General features: G+C 38.7%; 1 protein-coding gene across 8 annotated transcripts in view; it reads left to right on the forward strand.

The window, feature by feature from the left end:
• ATP11C (ATPase phospholipid transporting 11C) overlaps window positions 1–24,921 on the forward strand; it is a 202,689-nt gene that overhangs the window by 97,104 nt on the left and 80,664 nt on the right. For all 8 annotated transcript variants that reach the window (XM_023757568.1, XM_023757593.1, XM_023757571.1 and 5 more), the window contains 5 exons: window positions 4,982–5,071; window positions 7,335–7,415; window positions 10,688–10,795; window positions 19,007–19,135; window positions 22,949–23,052. In XM_023757568.1, coding sequence (XP_023613336.1) covers window positions 4,982–5,071; window positions 7,335–7,415; window positions 10,688–10,795; window positions 19,007–19,135; window positions 22,949–23,052 — 512 coding nt within the window. The remainder of the gene's footprint in view (window positions 1–4,981; window positions 5,072–7,334; window positions 7,416–10,687; window positions 10,796–19,006; window positions 19,136–22,948; window positions 23,053–24,921) is intronic.

Here is a 24,921-nt window from a genome sequence, read left to right on the forward strand (position 1 = left end):
AATGTCAGAAGCTGGCCACGTTTGGCTCTCGGGAACATCTTCAAAACTTCAAGCAATCCACATCTTGTGGCTGCCTCTACTGGGCTTTGCTGCCCATGGGAGGGGCCCAGCTGAGCTTGTAGACTGGATTTTTTAGCACCATGGGGCCCTGCGGCCGGTCAGCAAAAATTCAGAATTAAGGGAAGATGGTGGGTGTGTTGCCTGTCCCAGAGCCAGTCCACTGAGTCTCTTCTGAAATATTTCCCTGACCTCGGCAGGGTGGAACCCCTCTTAGGCAGTCTGGTGGGTCTGCCAGAAGCCAGGAGTTTCTACCAGCTCTTCGGTGACAGGGAAGTGCCAACCATGTGATGACCCCACTCCAAAGCGCTCCCTGAGACTGCTGCCTCCTGTTGAGATGCAGGATGGGGTGTGCTGGATTTTAGAGGGTGGAGTGAGTGGGATTGCTTAGGGTGGGGCAAACTGTATCCCAAGGTGACCAGGGTACTTGCCTTTCCACAGACTTCTGCCTCTCTGGAAAAATGGTTGCTCCTATATGGTGGGGGGATGACCCAGCACAGGTATCTCGACAGCAACTCCCCAGCGACTCTCCCCAACTCCTTCCACCCCTGTCTCTCCTCAGGCTACTCCAGTCTGTATTGCTTTCCCTCTGTGAAACCTAGGGTGAGTGACTGGGAAAGAAAATCCTGTGTGGCAGCCCTTAAAAAAAAGTTGCTTTGTCTCTGGGAGTCTCTGTTCCCTACAGAGGTGAGCGGCTACTACTGGCTCTGGGATGCCCTGCCTGGGGTCCTGACCTCTCTTCTTTCTAGGGAAACCCTCCTCACCCTTGGGCCAATACTCCTAGGAGCTCGGCCAGCCCCTTTCATGACCCTGCCCTTTCTGCCAGTCTTCAGGTGGTAATTCAGGGTGAAACCCCCCAGTTTAGTTTTAATTCCAGTTTGGTTCTGGAATTAGGTGCTAGAAAGATCCATCTACTTTGCCACCATCTTAACACCTCCCCCCATAATTGCATCTTTAGAGGCCACATTTATGTACCAATTATATTCACTACAGAGTATTTGTGAAGTACATTGTATATACTTGCAAAGCTGGCAGTTTTCTGTAGAACCCATTTTTAAACATATTCTATGTTGGTGTTGCTATTCAATTTTATAATTGCATGTTAAGATCCACTTCTTTGAGTAAGAACTTACTTATGGCCCCCCAAAAAACTTTATTCTCATTGTTAATGAAAGAAATGCTACAAACATTATCTTCCTGTGAATTAACATTGTAATTGGTTTTAGTAACTCAGTCTGAGACTACTATTTAGGTAAACAAGTCAATTTGAATAACTTATTATATATGGCTTTAATTAAATTTAAATTTAAGTCAGATTTTTCTAAAAAGTAGGCTTTTTTTTATCTTCCTTAAAATAAGGTATGCTGTATGACATTTGTATTATAATAAAGAGATGAGAAGTTTAATTTTGCTTTTGAGTTAGAGCAAAAGAGTAAATGACCAACACACAAGTTTTAATCAAGATTTCCTGTTAGATACCTGTGGTAAAGGGGCTATGATATGCTCTCTGACCTTTTTTGTTTGTTTGGAATTTTGAGTTTATTTTTTTAATATTTTTATTTTTTTCAAGTAGAGTTGGCATACAATATTATATTAGTTTCAGGTGTACATCATAGTGATTAGACATTCATATAGATTACTAAGTGATCACCCCAATAAGTTTAGTACCCACCTGTCACCATACATAGTTATTAAAATACTAGGGGCCCAGTGCACGAACTCATGCACCTTGAAAGGAACTGTGGGCCACGAGGCTGCAGTGGACATAGGGGTGGGTCTTGGCCCATCCTCCCCGCCCCCACCCGGCCCCTCCCGCCGTGGCCCCTGATCCCCTCTCTGCTGATAGCCCTGCTCCCACCACCGCCACTCCCACGCGCTGATGGTGCCAGCCTTGCTTGTACCCACTGACGGTACCGAGTGATTGGGTTTGGCAGCGGGTGCGAGCACTAGCTCTGGCGCCGGCAGTGGGTGCAAGTGGGGCCGGCACCAGCAGTGGGTGCGAGAGGAGGCTACTGGTCCCAATCGACCCTCAGGAGCAGGGGGAGGTGGAGAAGCCCTCAGGGGTGATCGGGGCCGGCAGCCGCCACTTGTACCTACTTATGGTGCTGAGTGATCGGGGCTGGCACTGGATGCCGGCAGCGGGTGTCAGTGGCGGCTCCGGTGCCAGCAGCAGGTGCGAGCGCTGCGCAGGACCACGGTGCACGGGAGCAAAGAATTTTCAGTAACACCGGAAGCAGCAACGGGCCCCCCGCCTTGGTCTGGCACCCCCGCTCACCTGCTTTACTATCCCACCATGGCCAACGCCCACCATGTTCTGCGCTCTGCCACCTGCTGCCGACACTCACCATGTTCTGCGTGTGCCCCCTGGTGGTCAGTGCACATTGTAGTGCTGTTCGGTTGTTTGGTTGTTCCGCCGTTCGGTCTGTTTGCATATTAGGAATATATATATATAATTGACTTTCCCTCTGCTGTACTTTTTACATTTTTTTAAATTCTAGTTTACATTCAATATTATTTTGTATTAGTTTCAGGTATACAGCACAGTGGTTAGACAATTATATACTTTACAAAGTGTTCCCCCTGATATTTCCAGTATCCACCTAGCACCATACATAGTTAGCATAATATCCTCTAAGTTCATCTGTGTAGTTATAGCCCATAATAGCTCATGAACTGAAATAGGAAAGAAGAGGGCATATAGTAGTAGTTTCCTATAAAGGGAATAACCTGAGTTTCTCAAGGAACCTGTTCTTTAGGAAGGTAGAAAAAGGGTAAAAGAACCGTGTCACCCTAGGAACAAAAATGTTTCCTTTTATGTGTCAAGACCCATCAGAGGACTCTCACAGTTCCTAATGTTTGTTCAATTAAAAAACCTTTAGTTAGGGAAAAAAATGTCAGCAAGACAAAAATTCAGCTGTTAGCCTATTCTTGAAACAGTTAAGTGCTGATTCGGACTACATCAGCTTCAAAATGACTGGATCAGTGTTTTGTTTGTTTGTTTTGTTTTTTAAATTAAATTTATTGGGGTGACATGGGTTAATAGGGTCACCTAGGTTTCAGGTGTAGATTTCTGCGTTAAAAGATCTGTATATTGCACTGTGTTCCCACCACCCAAAGTCAAATCATCTTCTGTCACCATATATTAGGCCCCTTTCACCCCCACCCCCTTCCCTGTGGAAACCCCCACACTGTTGTTTGTGTCCATGATTTTCAGTTTTATATTCTACATATGAGTGAAATCATGTGATTCTTAGCCTCAGTGGATACCTGCAATAGAAATATCCATGGAGATGGTGGGCTTCCTCAAGGTATATCCTAATTGCCTGGCCCACTCAAAATCTTCCCAGATCTTCATCCAGATGCCTTCTTCATCTCCCTGAAGAAAACATAATGAGAGAGAGACACTTTGGTGAAGTGGCTTTAGCCACTCATGTATATATCCACAGAGCTATGCTGGCTTTAGTTGTCCAGAGAGATCTTCCCCCCAGGTCAGGAAACAAACTTTATAGACAGAGAAAGTATTTTGTGCTCAAATAAACTTTAATTACACACAAAAAAGTTGATCAGTGGTTTTGATCCCTTTTATTTTTGGTCACAAGCTGCCTTGGGTATCTGATGAAAATGTGGACTCTCTTCTCCCAACTGATGTCCATGCACACACAATTATGCACTTAATTTTGAATGGACTTCCTTGAGGCACTTCTGAAACTTGGGGGAAGAACTTTGTAGGTTGTTTGTTGGTTATAATGGAGCTGCATCACTGAATATGTTTCCCTCCATTCATCTTCATTTTCTTGATATTCCTTTGGGAAATCGAACCCATATGCCTTTTAAAGAGGGGTTAGTAGTATAAATTCCCATGTTCTGTTACTTTGGCTTTTCATCCACCTCACTTAATTTAATGGATATTTTCTCACATTAGTATACATTTAGATATTTAGCTTAAGAGACTTTTTTTTTCTTACTGGTTTCTAGTCTTTTTTATTCAAGTATCTAGAAAATTCAACTTCCTCTGGTGATTTTTAACTGACTCAGTTCTTGTGCTTAAGGTATCAGTGAGAAAGTCTATGTGATTTGACAGTTGGCCCAAGAAGTCTCTCCTCCTGCCCATGTACAGTTTAGCATTAAAACCTTTATATATTACCAATTACAAAAGCCCAGGGTGGTATGTTGTTGATTATAGTGAAAGTTCTCTGTGACCCAGGGTTATGTGTACTCCTCAGGTGTCATGGATCTGGGAGGTACTGGTTGGGACAGAGTTATATCTGTGATTGTGATCAAGACTCCAGAGGTTAGCTGAGCCAGAGTAATTAATTTGTTCATTCATTCATCCAACTAATTTATTGAGTGTCTACTTTGTGTCATTGCCTATTAAAGGAGAAATTTTAATAAAAGTGCATGCATATATTATCCACTGCAACAAGTGTTATCAAGGAAGTGTTGGATGATATGAGAGCACATAACAAGGAACCTAATTTAAATTAAGACAGGGACGGCAGAGGTCTGGGACTAGATGGCCCAATTGTAATGGTCAATGTGAAACTTTATTACTCAAAAGTGTTTATTTACTATATCTCTAAGTATATGCTTATTCGTATGTATGAGGTTTGGGTGTGTTTTTTTAAAATATGTTTTTATTGATTTTAGAGAGAGGAAGGGAGAGGGATAGATAGAAATGTTAATTGACTGCCTCCTGCACGCCCCCTACTGGGGATCAAGCCCACAGCCTGGGCATGTGCCCTGACCAGTAGTCAAATTGGTGACCTCTTAGATCATGGGCCGATGCTCAACCAGTGAGCCACACTGGCCGTGCATTGAGTTTTAACATGTTTTCAAAGTGTAGTGATAACTTGGACCCATATGAGTCATTGCTAAGATTTTTAGTTTGCTTTTTGATAATATGTTTTTTCTTTCTTCTTTACAGTATACACTTTGGAATTTTCTCCCAAAGAATCTGTTTGAACAGTTTAGAAGAATTGCAAATTTTTATTTTCTCATAATTTTCCTTGTACAGGTAAGAGCTCCATAAACTGCCACTCCACTTTTAGAAACAATTACTTCAAACAAATTTTCACTCTACTTCTAATCTTAAAATGACCTGTGATTAAAAAGATGTTTCAGGGCTTATTATAATAATACTTTTGAAAGTACCGATATTACATATTAAGGTTTATATTATTTTATATATTTCTAAAGTAGCACTTTCACTGGAAAACTTGTTGCAGCTGTTATTTTTAAAAAAACTTTTATGGATTTCATATTTTTGTTCACACTTGAAGCACATGTATTATATACCATTAAATGCATTGGTATATATCAAAATTGAAAATAGTTTAGGTTAATAGTTTACTTTATTAAACACTAATTTCAGCTTAATGGAAAGTGTATCACTTATCTTCCTGATTATTAGTTATGCACTTCATTCATTTACTTTAAGGGTGAAAGCCTAGTATTTATACATTTTAAATTGCATCTTCCATTTTAAGTCTGTAAGTTATTAAAATCTTTCCCTTGCCAAAATCAACCACTGAAAATTTTACTACATTAAAGGTACTTTCCCCCCTCACTTCATTTTCCTAAAACAAAGCAGAAACATTTCAATGAAATTGTTGAAATGCCTTATTGGTATTAAGTGCTTCTGTTTATCCACTTTAAGTTTTTGAGTAAATGGTACTGTAATTTAATTTGGCCCTGCTACTTAAAACCAATCTGGTTTGTGATATGGGAAAGAGCCAATTTCAATTTTGAATGATGGGGCACTTTAAAAGGGGCTCCCCTACATCCATGGTAAGATGTCTTACAGACCAGCATAAAATAAACTACATAGAGGATTATGAACACGAATCATTCCACTTGGCTTACAGCGCATCTCAGTTCAATTTAGTGAACATATAGCAAGCACCTCTTATGTGCCAGACAACAAAGATTTTAGCAGGTGCAATGAAGATACGGCTTTTCTATCCTGAAGGAATTTATGTATAGCCAAAACTAGTCATGTATTCACTTAATTTAATATAGTAAAAGTCATAAAAGTAGCATTAGCAAAATGTTATGGGGATATGGTAGAAGTTAAGATTTTTTTTCTACCCAAGAGGAGCTTGAAAAGGCTTCAAAGAGTAGGTGATATCTGAACTGAGCCTTGAAGGATTAGAGACTGGTATCAGTCTGTGTGAAGACACAGAGCCATGTAAAAGCCTGCGTCTGCAACACAGTGTGTGTGGCAGGGGCAGGTCTGTGTGGGGGTTAGAGATGAGAGTCAATGAATTGTGAGGGCAGATGGAACTCATGGTCCTCTGTCACTCAAATCTAGTTCTCATTCTCTTTCAATGTTTCCTATTTCAGTGAATGACAACATCAACCAGCCATGTTAACCAAATACTTGGAAGACATCTTTAATTACCCCTTACAAGAAATTCCTTATTAGTCATGCCATTTTTGCCTCCTAAATATCTCTGGAACATCTTTCCATTGCTGCTGCTACTCCCCTCATCCAAGCCATGATCTTTTATCTGGATTAGAACAGTAGCTTCCTAAATGGAATCCCTGCCTCCATTCTTGTTCCCTTACATTTTATTTTCCACAATGCAGTGAAAATCTTTTCAAAATGTAGTTCTCTTTATGTGAACTCTCCCTGGTTAAAAGCTTCAATTATTTCCCACTGTTTGTGGGATAAAGAATGAATTCTAGCATAGAGGGCCCTGCTTGGTCTGGCCCGTCTCCCTCTCCAGCCCCGTCTCACACCACATGCTTTTGTTACTGGCTCCCTTTATTTCATTACCTGTATAACACTCCCTCCTACCATAGAGGCTTTGAGTACACTGTTTACTGCTCCTGGAAAGCACCCTTCTTTCATCTAGTTAACTTCTGTTTACTCTTCAGGTCTCAAGGTATTTTTTTAATACCTGGTTTTCCCTGTAAGCTGCCAGCTGTATGTGGTCAGGGACTTTTCTCCATCTGTTTAAAGCAGCATCTCTAGAGCCTGGCTGATAATAGTTCAGGGACTGACAGAATGGTGCTCAACAAATAGATGGTAAATGAATGGATGTATTTCAATAAAAGGGTTAATTCAACCTGTGATGAAAACTAAACCTGATTTAGAAGTATTTTTTTAAACTAACTGCTGTGTGGATTGCTTTTGTTTTAATGAAAGTTAACATTCACCCTGCTACCAGAATAAGTTTTGTCTGCATTCTTTCTGAAATTTTTTCAGCATGTACAGACTGCATATAAGTTATTGACTATTTTTATTTTACTTTCAATTTAATTTATTTACCTAGGTCACAGTAGATACACCAACTAGCCCAGTTACCAGTGGACTTCCACTTTTCTTTGTTATAACTGTTACAGCCATCAAGCAGGTAAATTTATTATTTACATTTATGTCTGCATTTTATTTCTGTCTAGTTTGAATTTCATTGTCAAGGGTTCTCTTTCATATTTATATAGAGTGGACACTATATCTGAGGGGTTTAATTTATATTTGGTTCTTATTGAAAATCTCTTAAAATGATTGTAAAATACATCGTTAATATTCATGCTCCTTTCTTTCTCAATTTTTTTGTGTGAGAATATTATCCAAGTCAGGAAGTGGGAGGCAAAATGTTAATGTGCATTAATTTTTTTCATTGTGGTATGTCTATTTGAAACATTTCCAATCTAGTGGACTTTTTTGCTTGTTTGCCTATGGTAGATAACACAAGAGCATAAATACTTTAATTTTGTTGTCTTTCCTGATGGTGCTGAAGGGGGTGGTAGGTGGAGGAGACTTTTATTGTCTTGTCAAAGCTGACAGCTGCCATGGTTTGTAATGCTGATGTTGATACTGGACTAAAGGGGCTAAAGGAGTCCGTTTGCCTGTATGTGTCAAAGCCCAATAAAACTGGAACAGGAGCTTGCAGTCAAAAAAAGTAAGGGTTTATTTTTAGTAAGTAGCCTGCCAGGGGGAATCATAGATGAGCTAATGCTCAAAGACCTGACTCCCCAATGGCTTCCAGAGGATGGGTTTTATAGGGACAAAATCATCAATCATGGTGACAAAGGAAGTTAGTGTTGTGGTATACTAAACAGACACAGTCTCTGTAGTCATAGAGTTGACATTATAGTAGGGAACACAAACAATAACAACAAAACCACAAAGACATAATTTAAAAATGTCAAGAAATGCTATGAAAGAAACAAAAAATATTTGAACTGAGAACTTACACTAGTATGTATCAGAAAAGTTATTCACCTCCAATAACAGAAACTTCTCAAAAACATATCTTAAATACATTTCTGTCACATGAAAGAAATCTGGAGGTGGTCATTCCAGGGTAGATGTAGTGTTTCTATGATGTTGTCACTGGACTAAACGGGTCCCTTTGCCTGTGTGCATCAAAGCCCAGTAAGACATTAACAGGGGTTTGCAGCAAAGAAAATAAGAATTTATTTTTAGATGGTGGCCCAGGCCTGAAGTCATAGGTGAGGTAATACTCAGAGACCTAACTCCCCAATGGCTTCCAGGGAATGGTTGTATAGGGGGGAAAATCATTAGTTATGGTGACTAAGGGAGTTAGGGTCGTGGTCTCTATTGATTGGTCAGCACTAGAGTAGGGAGTGGTTGATCAGTGCATCTGGTTTTGCTGCTTTACTGGGCCTGGAGCTGAAACATAACTGAAGATTAGATATTATCTCTACTTTGACCTGATCAAAACTCTGTTTCTGTGGTCAACAGACCAGAGGCTTTGTTCCTAAGATTATTTGAACCTCATTGTCCTGAGGGCTTAATGATTCAGGAAGTGGACATGCAAGGGAGAAGGAGGCAGGTGAGTCAGGGTTCTGGGCAAGGCCAGTTTGAATCAAAAGGAAAGAAAAGAGAAAAGGTTATACTAAAGAAATGAAGTTTCTGCACAGTTACAATGTCTTTGAAGTATTTTGAGCATTCCGGATGAAATTGAAAATGGACAGAAAGTGGAGGAAAAGGGATAGGTTAGCAATTCGTATCACATAATTAGCCACAAAACCAGGCTAATTACAAACATACTTTTACATAGTACTTATCAAGTGCTTTTAACAGTGTCTCAAAAGAACTTCCAAATTAAAAGTCTGCTTAACAGTATTGGGAATAAGGTTATGTTTCCTCCTGGGGTTATCTGGTCTTCTATCTTGCCTAACAGGAACTACAAGAATATTTTATCAAGTTCTTGGTTACTAAATCAAGACTTTTGAAATGTTCTTTCCCTTAAGCTGTTAAGATTATTTTCTTTAACATCATATAATTGTTGCTTCCCAAAATATCCTGTATGGTTTCAAAAGCTCTTACTGATTCATTTTAATTCCAATACTAGTTCATATTAGGACCTTTCTTTCCTCACTGAAATGATAGCCTAGCATAGTCATAAAGAGAGACAGAATTGGAATGAATATAGCAACTGAGAAAAAAAAGGGGGAAGCAGTCAAGGTATTTTTCAAACAGTTATATTTGAAAAGGTACAAATATAATTATAAAGAAAAAAAGGAAAGTATTGTAAAAAACAGGAGAGGAGGTTGTACTCGAACAAATGAACATCCTCTCGCCTTGTTTCTTTTGCCTTAAATATATTCCAGACAAAAAGCCCAAAGAAAAATGAGCCATTAGACCTTTCCCTGATTACTTCTAATTCTAAAAAACGAACACCAATTTATATTTTCTTTTACCACCAAGTCAGTGTAGTTTAACTATTGATCTCTAAAACTTATCATAGATTCTCTGCCAAAATAACCCTAGCTTGCCTTTTCTATTCTGTCCCTGGGAGGATTTCAGTTTCCTCAGAGATGATCACTCCAATGGTCTACTACAGAAGAATATATTTAAGTGGTTAAGTCTGTAAGAAAATAATACCCAGAAATGTTTTTTTTCAAATTCAAAAGTAGAAAGATCAACATTAACTTGAATAAGAGTAGAATTAAAAGAACAGATCATAGTCCTTCAGTTGAAGAATATTAAGGCTCTAATGCTTGTGTTTTCATTAATACTTAAATGTTGAATGGTAGAACCTTTTAATACAATAAAGCTATTTACCTAAGGGATATTTTGAAAGCGTATCTTAGTTTTTCTATAAAAATGTAATGTCTCTTTAGCAATATATTTTGAAACTAAAGGTACGGTGCATGGATTCATGCACCAGTGGGGTCCCTCGGCCTGGCCTGAGCCCTCTCGCAATCCAGGACCCCTCACAGGGGAGGTCGGAGAGCCGGTTTTGGCCTGATCCCCGCAGGCCAGGCCCAGGGACTCCACCGGTGCACAGATCCGTGCACTGGGCCTCTAGTAAATATATAAAAAGCTGTTCAACCTTCCTCAAATCATATAAGATCTTTGGTTAATTTCTTCCCACCCTACTCCCTCCCCCCTTCCCTCTGAGATTCATCAGTCTGTTCCATGTTTCCATGCCTGTGCATTGACTGTCTGCCCCCTGGTGGTCAGTGCGCATCATAGCTTCCGGTCAAACAGTTGCTTAGGCATATATATATATATATATATATATATATATATATATATATATATAATACTGTAAGTATAAATTTATGCTGGTAACTCATGGAGGGGGTTATAGAAATTTAATTCATTATATGAACTTGATTGTATAGTTTTGTTGTTTTTTTATCCTTCTAGGGATATGAGGATTGGCTGAGACACAGAGCTGACAATGAAGTCAACAAGAGACATGTTTACATTATTGAAAATGCAAAGCGAGTTAGAAAAGAGAGTGAAAAGATCAAGGTATTAATTTTTGTTTATTCTTGATTATGGTAAAAAAATACACCTTTTTTTCTTTATGCTTCTTTATTATGATAAAAATATACTTTTTAAAAATTCTTACCCAAGGACAAGGTTTCATTGGTTTGAGAGAGAGAGAGAGAGAGAGAGAGAGAGAGAGAGAGAGAGAGAGAGAGAGAAACATTCACTGGTTTCCTCCTGCAACCTAGGTATGTACTCTGACCAGGAACTGAATCACGGCCCTTTAGTGCGTGGGACAACACTCCAACCAGTTCAGTCACACCGGCCAGGGCTGCACACCATTTTTAAATGGACAATTGATTCAGTGGCATTTAGTGCATTCACAGTGTTGTGCAACCACTGACACTGTCTAATTCCAGAACATTTTCATCACCCCAAAAGGAAACCCCCATAAGCCATTAAACAATCATGCTTCATTCCTCTCTCCCCCAGTCCCTGGCAACCACTAATCTTCTTTCTATTTCTATGAATTTACCTATTCTAGATATTTCATATGAAAGGAATCATACACTGTGTGTCCTTTTGTGTCTGGCTTCTCACTTAATGTAATATTCCCGAGGTTCATTCATGTTGTAGTATGTATTAATACTTTATTAGTTTTTATAGCTGAATAACATTTTATTTTATGATTATACCACAGTTTGTTTATTCATTAATAAGTTGATGGAAGTTAGTTTTTTCCCCCATCTTTTGGCTATTATGAGTATTGCTGTTACAAACATTTCATGTACAAGATTTTGTTTGAACACCTGTTTTCAAATCTTTTGGGTATATACCTAGGAGTAGAATTGCTAGGTGATACAATAATTCTATGTTTAAATTTTTCATGAATTACAAATTGTTTTCCACAGCAGTTTTTACCATTTTACATTCTACCAGCAATGTATAAGATATTTTGTTGCCAACAGATTTTATTTTAATTAATAATTAACTTTACTTTTTAGAGCAGTCTTAGGTTCACAGCAAAACAGCAGAAACTACAGAGTTCACATATACCTTGTTTCCCCACAGGTACAACCTCCCTTGTTACCAATATCCCCTACCAGATTGGTACATTTGTTACGATCAATGAACCTACATTGACATATCATTATTATTCAAAGCTTATAGTTTACATTATTAGGGTTCACTCTTGGTGTTGTACATTCTGTGTACCTGAACAAATGTATAAATGACATGTATCCACCATTATATTATCATACTGAATTGTTAAACTGTCCTGAACATCCTCTGTGCTCTGCCTATTCATCTCTCCCTCCCTTCCTTCAACCTGGAACCACCACTAATCTTTTTACTGTCTCCATAGTTTTGCCTTTACCATAATTTCATATAGTTAGAATCATACAGTATGTAGCCTTTTCATATTGGCTTCTTTCACTTAGTAATATGCATTTATGTTTCCTTCATGTCTTTTCATGGCTTGAGAGTTCATTTTTCTTTAGTGCTAAATAATACTTCATTGTCTATATGTAGTAGTTTATTTATCTATTCATTTACTGAAGGACATCTTGTTTGCTTCCAAGTTTTGGCAATTATGAATAAAGCTGCTATAAACATCTATGTGCAGGTTTTTGTGTGTACATAAGATTTTAGTTCATTTGGGTAAATACCAAGTGTGACTACTGGATTGTATATTAAGAGCTTGTTTAATCTTATAAGAAACTGCCAAACTATCTTCAAAGTGGCTATTCCATTTTGCATTCTCATCAGCACTGAATGAGAATTCCTGTTTTTCCACATCAGCATTTGTTGTCAGTCTTGTGGATTTTGACAATTCTAAAAGGTGTGTAGTGGAATCTTACTTTTGTTTTAATTTTCAATTCTCTAATGACATATGTTGTTGAACATCTTTTCATATACTTACTTGTCATCTTAATATCTTCTTTGGTGAGGTGAATTTTTAGGTGTTTTGCCCATTTTTAAGTCAGATTGTTCATTTTCTTATTGGTGAGTTTTAACAATTTTTGTATATTTTGGATAGCAGGCCTTTATCAGATGTGCTTTTTACAAATATTTTATCCTAGTTTCAAGGTGTTATTTTTTAAATGTAAATTTTGTTATTACAATAAAGAACACATCAAATTTACCATTGTAACCATTTTAAGTGTACGGTTCAATAGTATTAAGTACATTCACATTGTAGAGAAACAAATCTCTAAAACCTTTTCATCCTATAACACTAAAACTCTGTAACCACTAAACACTAATTCCTCCTTCCTCCATCCTTTGGTAAACACCTTTCTATTTTCTGTTTTTATGATTGACTACTTTAGGGAGATACTTCCTATAAGTGGGATCATACAATATTTATCCTCTTCTGACTGGCTTATTTCACTTAAGGATAATGTCTTCAAGCTTCATCCATGTGGTAGCATATGACACGATTTTCTCCTTCTTAAGGCTACATAATATCTGATTGTATGCATATAGCACAGTTTATTAGTTCATCTGTTGATGGACATTTGGGGTTGCTTCTACCTCTTGGTTATGAGAATAATGCTATTATGAACACACATGTACAAATAACTCTTCAAGATCCTGTTTTAACAAGATATGGATGCAACCCACTTGCCCATTGATGAGTGTATAAAAAAGTTGTGGCACACAATGAGATACCACCTCACACCTTCAGAATGGCCATCAACAATAAATCAACAAACAAGTGTTGGCGAAAATGTGGAGAAAATGGAACTCTTATGCACTGTTGGTAGGAATGCAGGTTGGTGCACCCACTATAGAAACCAGTATGGAGGTTATTAAAAAAATTAAAAATGGAACTGCCTTGTGACCCAACAATTCCACTTTTGGGTACATATCTGAAGAAGCCCAAAACACTAATTCAGAAGAATATATGGACCCCTATGTTCATTACAGTGTTATTTATATTAGTAAAGATATGGAACCAATCCAAGTGTCCATTAATAAGTGAGTAGATAAAGAAATGGTGGTGCATATATACAATGGAATATTCCTCAGCTATAAAGAGAACAAAATTTTAACATTTGCGACAGCTTGGATAGACCTAGAAGGTATTATGCTAAGTGAAATAAGTCAGTCAGAAAAAATACCATATGATTTCACTTATACATGGAACCTAAAGAACTAACCATATGAATAGACAATATTAAAACAGACTCATAGACACAGAGAGCAGACTGGTGGATACCATAGGGAAGTTTGATTGAGGGACTGGGTAAAAGAGGTGAAGGGATTAAGAAGTACAAATTGGTAGTTACAAAATAGTCATGGGGATGTAAAGTACAGCATAGGGAATATAGTCAAAAGTTATCACTGATGAATCATTTATTAAATACCTAGAATGTCTGGACATAAGTTCTCCATATCCCTAGTGATAGGTAAATTGTCTTGCATCTTATAGTAATGATGGGACAAAGGTTACCACATAGGAGGGTTACCTGAGTTTGACATAGAATGTCTTTCTTTTACTCTTTTTTCCCCCTCCATTCTCTGCATCCCAGAGGGGATGACCCTGTGATGAACTAGAGTAGTTAGGATCTGAATTTTCTAAACCAGTTGTAGAAACTCGGCATTACTGTTCAGCATAAGAACCAAAGCATCCTAAATGTTTCATAAAATTAAATCTGTGGCTCACAAGACATGTAGTAAAAGTCTCCCATTCATCTTTCTTTCTCCTATTTCCTCTTTCTGATTTTGCTATTACCCCCATTCCCTTAGAAAGACCCCCATATTCCATCTTTCCTTCACTAGACTTTATTACCTTAAGGCTTACCTCATCCTGGTATAATCTTAATTAAATAATTTGATGCTGTTGTGTGAAATGCTATTTGATTATTTGATTGAGCTTTTTCTGGAGTATTTGTATGTGTAAAGAGATGTTTATAAACCAAATGTGTCAATGTTTAATTGTTGAGCAGGAGAGTGACTTGGTCCATATCCGCAGTGCAATGGGGATTCTTTGAAGGGTTTTAAAATAAGGGAGTGACTTGATCTTTAAAAAAAAAAGACAACTCTGGAGATTGGCAAAGTGGAATTAGGGAAACCCGTTAGATGGCTACTGCAAAACATGGTAAGAGTTGATATTAGGGTGATGGTAGTAGAGATAATGATAATAAAGATAGTAGTTAACATTTATATATTACATAAATATACCAGGCATTCCCTTTTACTTTATATTAACTTATTTAATCCTTAATTCATAACAGTCCTATGAGGTAGGATATGTGTGTTTTTTTGGTATTATTGTCTCCTCTTTAAAAGTGATGAAACTGAGGCAGAAGGATATTAACAAACTTTTCCACAACTAGTGGACATCAGGATCTAGTGATATATTGGATGTAGGGAGTGAGACAGCAAAAAAAAAAAAAAAGAATAAAGATAGCCTTCTTGGTTTTGGCCTGAGCAACTGGATGCATTAAATAATACTATTGAAAAAATGGTGGTGCTATTAAATAAAATGGAGAAGAGCAGGTTTAGGGACAGATGGGAGTGAAAGGAAATTAAAAATTCAGTTTGGGCCATGTTAATGTTGAGATACCTGTTAGACATCTGGATGGAATTGTCAAGACTAGAGCTCAGAGATGTTTTAAGTGGAAATAGAAATTTTGATTTTATCAGCATGTAGATGGCATATGAAGCCATGAGACTGGATGGAATCACATAGCACATAGAGATCCTAGAAACAGAAATTGTAGAATTCAAATGTAAAAAAAATATTGTAAGGGAGCCCTAACCGGTTTGGCTCAGTGGATAGAGCGTCGGCCTGCAGACTCAAGGGTCCCGGGTTCGATTCCGGTCAAGGGCATGTACCTTGGTTGCGGGCACATACCTAGTAGGGAGTGTGCAGGAGGCAGCTGATCGATCTTTCTCTCTCATTGATGTTTCTAACTCTCTATCCCTCACCCTTCTTCTCTGTAAAAAATCAACAAAATATATTAAAATAATATTGTAAGGGAAAGAATATGGATTTTGGCATTAGAAATATTGGAAGAGTTTCTTTAGATTTACTGATTATTTCCTTTGTTGTATCTAGTCTATTGATAAGCCCATTAAAGGACATCTTTTTTAATTTTTTATTGATTAAGTTATTACATATGTGTCCTTATCCCCACATTACCCCCCATCCCCCCCATAAAGGACATCTTTATAGTATCATGTTTTTCATTTCTAATTTCCCCATTTGCTATATTTTTTTTTGTAGTTTCCATCTGTCTATCCAAGTTCTTCATCTGTACATGTATGTTGTCTACCTTTTCCACTAGGTACTTTAAAATCTTAATCATAGCTATTTTTACATCCCTGTTTCATAATTTCAAAATCCGAACATTTCTGGGGCTGGCCCTGTTGACTCTTTTATCTCTTCATGATAGGTCATTTTTGTCTTATATTTTGTCTCATTTTTTAAAATTGAATTTTGGACATTGTATATAAAAAATGCTGAAGTCCTAGGTAGAAAGTATTTATATTCTGAACAGAGCAGGCCTCTTCTGTCAGCCCATAGTGTTGGGAGTTGCATCAATCTAGTCAGGAGTTGGGCTGGCTTTGGTTTTTGTTTGTAGCTATTGATATTTCAGTACACCACTGGACTTCAAATTCCTGGAGTGCTGGATTGCCATTGCCTCTTGCTTTGTGGGGGGCCTGGGGCTCCAAAGTGTTTTTCTCAGTGCTCCTGTTCCACCCTCTCTGCAGGTGCTACATCCCTGAGATACAGTGGATGCTTCTCTCTCTGTCCTTTCTCCTCCCCCAGTGGTAGATTGCTGTTTCTCGTTATTCATTACAAGGCTCCTGTTTGGAACAGAGTGATTTCTTGTATCTCATGCTCTACTCTCAGTGATAGGCAGGCCTGATGTACCTTTACCTCAGGGTGGAACTTTCTCAATACTCCCACCCCACCTCCCATGGAAGCTGAACTTTGCCTTTTATCAATGCTAAGTCCTCGGTATAGTGAGTTTTCTATCCCATCCCCAACAGCAGATGGCTTTGCTTCTATATCCTCTAGCAGTAGTGACATTTTTCTGATATATGCCAAGGAGGGTTTCTTTCCTTTCTCCTAGACACAGATGGCTTTTACCTCAAATGAGAAAAGGGTCCACGATTCTGACATACAGTTAATCACAACCTGTATGCCTGTACCAGTGAGGAAGGCTCTTTTAGGTCTCCCACCCTCTTGCTTTCTCATGAGCACCCAACAGATGCTTGTAGATCTCTTCTTTTCTATCAGGCTTGCAGAGATTCTAATGTGTTAGCTCCTACCAAGCCTTTTAGAATTGGTTTAAAATCCAGTTGTTTTCTTCTTATGCAAGTTTTGTTGGCCATCTCTTCATCCTGTGCTTTGACAAATGTGAAACAGTTGTCTCTCCTCAGAGGGACTTTTCATACTTTGAAATTCAGTTCACTTGGTTGCTTTGCAACCTCAGCTCTCTGATGAACTACAAAAATTATGATTTTGTAGGTTTTCTAATATTTATGTTGAGGGATAGTGATGCTCTCTTCTGGCTTTGAACTTGCTAAATGTTACCAGAACTCCAGAGTTGATTGTCTAACTGGACCATGTTGTTCTCTTTCTTTAAATGTCTTTTCCCAGTTCCCCTTTGCCTTAAAGGTGAGCCCTAACCCACTAGCCTGGCCTGCCAGGACCTTTGAGATCTGGCCCATATCCATCTCGCCAAGCCTCAACTTGCACTCCAGATACAGGGACCTTGATAGTTAATATCTAAGCAAATCCTAAATGTTGTAGAAGAAATTCTCTATTTGTGGTTTTTATTTTTCAGTGCCTGAGAATCACCTTCAACCCTTTGAATGTTTCCTCCTTCTAACATGCTTTAGGGTTTCATTTTTTTGTTTTGTTTATTTAAGCATCAACTGTGGTTTTATGTAAGCTACATAAGTTTATGTAATTGAAGAAGGATAGATCTAACAAATCAAATGCTATTTACAAATTAGTTCAATTATTGATGCTGTTGCTCTTGGCAACTGATGAAGATTGGCAAAGAAAATGAAATTGTTCCCAAGTAGGTCCTCATCTTTATCTGCCAAATTGTGTAGGAAATAAGAGGCAGATGTGCTAGTTATTGGTTCATTGTTTCACAACCACTGTGTCTTGGTTGTTGTGCCAGATATTGACTATCTCATAAGTGGGTCATCTTCTGCCACTAGCAGCCTCCACCCTTAATCTGAGGTTGCTGTATAAAAATCTTTTCTGTATGTTCCACGGTATGAAAAATGTTGGGAAGTGCTGGACTGATGATTTCCTACACACACAAAAAAAAGTTGGGAAGAAATTAGTTGCAGGGTATTAGTAATAATTACAATTAATACCTATCAGATGGTGACTGTATGCCGGGAGTTTGCAAAACACTACCTTTGTCCTCGTTTCACGCTCAGACCGGTCCTACAAGGTAGTTGCAATCATCTAGGGCACTTACCCAAGGTCATATAGTTATAAAGTGGCAAAGCTGGGGCATAAAGTCAGGTTAGAAAGTCCTACCTATTTAACCATTATGACTTATTCCCTACATTGTTAAATTATCTGCAGTAGAAATGGTTCATTATTTCTTCTCTCATCTTTTTCTTCTATTTGAGCTTGGGGCACTTGCACATAGGAAGTTGTTTTTCATTGCCATATTAATTGATTCTTCTAATAGCAGATGAATTGTTGGGAAATGACCTATTTGAATTTTTTTTTAAATGTTATGGGGAAAAAAATAGGTGCCTATAATTAACTGAGGTTTTCTGAGCACTGAAGAAGGAATTAACACCCAACAATAATAGCTATTATCACACTGAATGCAAAATATATTAAAATATGCATGATGCAGAGTAGAAGTGTGATTGCCCAGGGTTCATGAAGTTCTCAAGTTGAGACATGTAGATTTTCTTGATTCATTCATGAAGTGCCAGAAATGTCTTATCAAACATCAGTGCCAGAAATGTCAGAGAGCAAACAGGTCCTTGGGTGCTGAAGTCATTCATTAGAGATTAAATTTCACTACTAGGGTAATCTGAAAGCATCACAAGTCCTCATGACCTTAAAGAGAATTCTGAATGTTCAGTAATATTCTTTTATCACCTTTCACGTGGTATAGGATGCTGAGATACTCTCTAAGCCCCAGGACAGGAGAAGTCTCTTGCTACTGTTTTGACTTTAGTTTGTAATATAATGAATGCTTTGATTGGAATTAAGAATATTTATATTTGTTTTTTCCTCCACTCTAGGTTGGTGATGTAGTAGAAGTACAGGCAGATGAAACTTTTCCCTGTGATCTTATTCTTCTATCATCCTGCACTAGTGATGGAACCTGTTATGTTACTACAGCCAGTCTTGATGGGGAATCCAATTGCAAGGTAATGAAGAGTAAACCTCGCTTATACATTTTAAGCTCAGAATAGTTCATCAATAAATACTCCTTCCAACTCCCCTAATCTTTTATCTTATTTTATCTTATTTGTGTACATTTTGTATTTGAAGACAGCTTTTATGTAGTTATCCTTGAACTTCTAAGAAAATTCTCAACTTTGGGGAAAAGGGTGGTATTGGGTGAAGAAAATCCATGTCCCAAGTAAAAGCCACCATATTTATATATATATTATTGATTTCAGAGAGAGATAGAAACATCAATGATGGGAGAGAATCATTGATTGGCTGCCTCCTACACACCCCACACTGGGGATCGAGCCCACAACCCAGGCATATGCCCTGACTGGGAATTGAACCATGACCTCCTGGATCATAGGTTGATGCTCAACCACTAGGCCATGCCAGCCGGGCGCCACCACATTTTTTATATACTACTAGCTGCAAGCAGTTAGTAGTATATAAAAATATTGATATAACCCACTTAATATTTTATTGAGGCTTTTTAAAATGAGAGTAATCATAGGCTGAAAGTATCAACACTAATAAAAGACAAACATGCAAATTTACCATACCTTCGCTATGCCTTAAGCCATGCCCACCAACCAATCAGAGCAACTATATGCAAATTAACCCAACCAAGATGGCGGCCGGCAGCCAAGGAGCTGGAGCAAGCAGGAGGCTTGGTTGCCCCAGTGATGGAGGAAGCCAAGCTTCCCACCTGCCGCAGCTGGCTCTAAGCTCCACTCAAGGCAACAAAGTTTCAATTATAGAAGATAAATAAACCCCAGATACCTGCTTTCAGCCGGCCATGGCCATGGACCTGGAGTGAGCAGGAGGCTTGGGTTGCCCCTGGCGATGGAGGAAGCCAAGCTTCCCGCCCGACCTGGCCGGCTCTGAGCTCCACTCAAGACTACAAAGTTTCAATTATAGAAGGTAAATAAATCCCAGAATAAAAAAAAAAAAGAAAAAAAGGAGAGGCTGGGAGCTTCCGTCACCGGGGGGCTTGGCCATTCTGAAAACGGCCCTTAGCCCCTCACCCAGGCTGGCCAGGCATCCCAGTGGGGACCCCCACCCTGAAGGGGGTGTGACCAGCCTGCAAACAGCCATCAGCCCCTCACCCAGGCTGGCCAGGCACCCCAGCGGGACCCCAACCCTGATCCGGGACATCCTTCAGGACAAACCAGCTGGCCCCCACCCATGCACCAGGCCTCTAGCCTATATAATAAAAGGGCAATATGCAAATTGACCCTAACAGCAGAACAACTGGGAATGACTGGTCACTATGACACACACTGACCACCAGGGGGTAGATGCTCAATGCAGGAGCCGTCCCCGGGTGGTCAGTGCACTCCCACAGGGGGAGCTCTGCTCAGCCACAAGCCAGGCTGATGGCTGCCAACACAGCGGTGGTGGCGGGAGCCTCTCCCACCTCCTCAGCAGCACTAAGGATGTCCAACTGCAGCTTAGGTCTTCTCCCTGCTGGTAAGTGGACATACCCCAAGGGCTGCCGGGCTGCCAGAGGGATGTCTGACTGCCAGCTTGGGCCTGATCCCCCAGAGAGCGGGCCTAAGCCAGGAGGTGGACATCTTCCAAGGGGTCCCAGACTGCAAGAGGGCATAGGCTGGGTTGAGGGACCCCCCCCCCCGAGTGCACACATTTTTGTGCACTGGGCCTCTAGTGTAACTATAAAAATAATATCAAGTACTCTCACCTTACAGTTTGATCTCTTTATTTAAAAATTGATGAATATTTTCTTTAAAAATGTTTATTCCTGGCATATAGAAAATGTAATCTGGAATAATTTGATTGCTTTTAAAACAATGCCTTAGGGTGTAGTTTGGCAAATATTTGCTTTATTGCAACTAGGAAGAATTATAAATCTGTTAAAGTAAATTTGCTCAAACTGGAGATAAATTACTTCCCTGGTACTTTCTGACACAGTCAGTTCTTGGCCACTGTCCAGAATTCTATAAGGCATGAAGATGTATCTTCTTTTTTTTTAAATATATTTTATTGATTTTTTACAGAGAGGAAGGGAGAGAGATAGAGAGTCAGAAACATCGATGAGAGAGAAACATCAATCAGCTGCCTCCTGCACATCCCCTACTGGGGATGTGCTCGCAACCCAGGTATATGCCCTTGACCAGAATCGAACCTGGGACCCTTCAGTCCGCAGGCCGACGCTCTATCCACCGAGCCAAACCGGTTTTGGCAAGATGTATCTTCTTTATGCTACCTTTAAGGAAGGATATGTGCTCACCTCTGTGTGTATCCTTGAGGGCTTTTCTCTGCTTGTTTATTCCATCTGGAGTTGAGGACCAGGACTCAGTATGTGAAAAAGGAACTTAAATGCCTTAGATGACTATGTTCTGTGCTTTAGGGCAGCGATCGCCAACCTTTTGGACCTCACGGACCGCCAGTGGTCTTCGGACCACTGGTTGGCGACTGCTGCTTTAGGGTATGGTGATAAACTAGTCCAATTTAAACTATTCAAAAACAAAGTTATATTTGAGGGAATGTCAAGGTAAAAAATGAAGACATCTACCTAAAGATTCCCTAATAAGGGAAAAAGTTGTTAAGTTGATTCAGTCAAAACATGGGTTTTCACCCTGGCCATTGTGGCTCAGTATCATCCCATGTACCAAAAGGTCACTGGTTCAATTCCTGGCCCAGGTTGCAGGCTCGATTCCCAGTAGGGTGTGGTAGGAGGCAGCCAATCAATGTCTCTCTCTCTCTCTCTCTCTCTCTCTCTCTCTCCTTCCCTCTCTCTCTAAAAGTAAACAATAAAAATATATTTAAAAATAAGTTAGTTAAATAAAAGTACATAGGTTTTTCAAAGTCAGGAGATAGTTTTAAATCTAGCTCAGGTAGTTCCGTATTGTTTCCCAAAGACCATGCAACAGCTTTCCTTCTGGGTAAGTAGTACAGTCTTGAGTCTGTGTCAGCCTTTCTTTGATGATTTATAAATGGGCCCTAGCTGGTTTGTCTCAGTGGATAGAGCGTTGGCCTGCTGAATGAAGGGTCCTGGGTTTGATTCTGGTCAAGGGCATATGCCAGGGTTGCGGGCTCGATCCCTGGTACGGGGCATGCAGGAGGCAGCTAATCAATGGTTCTCTCTTATCATTGATGTTTCTATCTCTCCCTCTCCCTTCCTCTCTGAAATCAATAAAAATATATTTTTCAAAAATAAAATAAATGGGTTCGCTGGAGCCTGCCTTGAGTTCTGGGTAAATCAAGCATATAATATACACTAGTAGAATATTCTGTCTAACTCAAGCAAGACACATCATCTCCCTGCTACTCATATGAAATGTAGCCACTTTGAGCATTTTCAAGGTCATTAATTATACTATTTGTGTAATACAACTATTAATGATTTTTTTCTTTCTGTTGGCAAGATGTTAGCAGTCTTATGACCAAAAGGGCTATGTTCAATTCATATGTGTATATTTACATCACTATACACTATGGTGAGCAAAATAATAGGTCTCAGTAAAAGCAAATGCATTATATTTTATAGGATTTTCAGTTAATTATATGCATGCTGCAAATGAAATTCTCTGTGCTGTCAATATCAAGAAAAGCTTTTTTTCATTAACTTTGGAATCCCCTTGCAGTAGGGATAGCTTAGTGATTATTTGTAATATCCTTGGATAATTTTTAGTTGTAAATGTGCATCAATATTTGTATTATTCTGCCAAAGCCTCTTACTAAAACATATTGCATTTCTGGAATCAGGTGGGTGTATGATTACAAAAAGAAACACTTTTGTTTTTACCTTTTCTTCTGCTTTCATCTAGACACATTATGCAGTACGTGATACCATTGAACTATGTACAGCTGAATCCATTGATACCCTCCGAGCAGCGATTGAATGTGAACAGCCACAACCTGACCTCTACAAGTAAACATCACCTGGTTTCATTTTACTACTGTCTGTTGGCTCTGCCTATCTTTACCACCAGTATGGCAAAAAAACACCCACCGCTTACCAGCCTCCTTTCCTTTGTTTTATGAGCTGTTCCTTCCTTCTGGCATGGAAATAAATCATATCTGCCTTGTTCACTACCAATCTAAGATAAAATATATGGGCCCAGGCATCTCACTTGTGATTTTTCTTTTATTCTTGTTATTTGTAAACATGGCAGTCCATCAAATTTTAAGATGATGTTATCCCGTAAGGCCAATCTACCAAACTTACTCATTAACCAGAGTTAACTAAAACAAAAATAAAACACTTCATTTGTTTTCCAATATCAAAGAAAGAAGAGGGTATGGAGCCATGCATTTAGTAGGCATTCTATCATTAGAACTGCATATTGTGAATAGGCTGTTTTTTGTCCACAGTAAACAGATAAGCGGAGGAAGTAATAAAATGGTGTAATGTACTCTATTTTACTATGCTTAGGTTTTCTGGAGTAGTTTTGCTGATTAACAGTGGGATGTCAGAAATTTGGAATTTGATTTTTAAGATTGGTCAGTTTGGCTTATTAGAACATGGTGACAATGAGGGTAGAGTAACAGGTTTTATCCCCAAGCTGGTCAATTAATTTCATTCTATTACAGATGGCATCCATTACCTATTCCAGCCATCTAGTTAATGAGTTCTGTTGGTCATAATGGGTCAGATGATTGGGTGTGGCTTAAACTAACACCAGGTAGTGGAAAAACAAAGTAGCCATCCTACTACAAGAACAATGCCTCTCGCTTCTTCCCACCAGTCCTTCTTTCCTCTTTCCCTTGTTCTGTATCCATGCTGATATTAAGAACTAGGTCCACAAAGCAAAATAGCTGTTCTCTGCCTTAGCTTACAGTTTGCAAAGGAGATAAAACAGTAAATCTAGGCTTATAGTACAGTGAGATAATAGAGATGAATAAAAGGCCCATGGAATCAGAGAAAAGGGAGTGACTGATTCTGCTTGAGTTAAAGAATAATATACATCCTTGCATATTCATAGGGCAACTCCTACAATTTTCAGTTACCTTAAATATGAAGGAGAATTTTAGATCAGGGAAGGTTATTGCTAATTCTCTAGACTAGATTGAGTGCCCTTGATATGTGACTCCAGAATACCTTGTGCTTTCACTACCCTAGTGGTAATTTACTTGTATTGTAATTGCCTGTTTATTTGTCTATCTTAGGGTAAGTAATATTTTTCTTACTTATTAGTATATCTCCAGCACCTTGCATAGTACTTGTACAATTAATATGATGAATGAACTACCAGAGATTCATATTTTGGAACACAGTAATAATACGTTCCATTTTTTCTGAAAAAAATTTGCAAGTTATAAAATATTCACAACATTTGTTAAGAAGGGGTTAGGCCTTTTTTACCCCATTTTTTCAGAAATGCAGATTAACATGTACCTAGCCATATTAAGTGATTGGATCAAGCTCAGTAATGAAATCAGCTTCAAAACAATTTGGAAATTTCCAAGATGGTAATCAAGTGTTTACTGTCTAAAACTAATGCCGTGGTTCTCAAAGGGTTACCAGGCCAGCAGTATCAGCATCACCTGAGAAATAGTTGAAAATGTAAATTATCACCTGAATCAGAAACTTGGGGATGGGTCCCAGAAATTTGTAGTTTAATAAGCCCTCCAATGATTCTAATGCATGCTAAAGTGAAAGAACTAGTGAAATAAATAATAGTTTTGAAAGTTGTGTTAACACCAGAAATCTTTCTTCACATGAATCAATAATAGAAGCCAATTATTTATATAAAGTATAAATAAGACTGGTGTTATGTGTATGTACAATGCCAAGAAT

This window comes from Myotis lucifugus, unplaced genomic scaffold, assembly GCF_000147115.1.
Source record: "Myotis lucifugus unplaced genomic scaffold, Myoluc2.0 scaffold_2, whole genome shotgun sequence".
NCBI lineage: Eukaryota > Metazoa > Chordata > Mammalia > Chiroptera > Vespertilionidae > Myotis > Myotis lucifugus.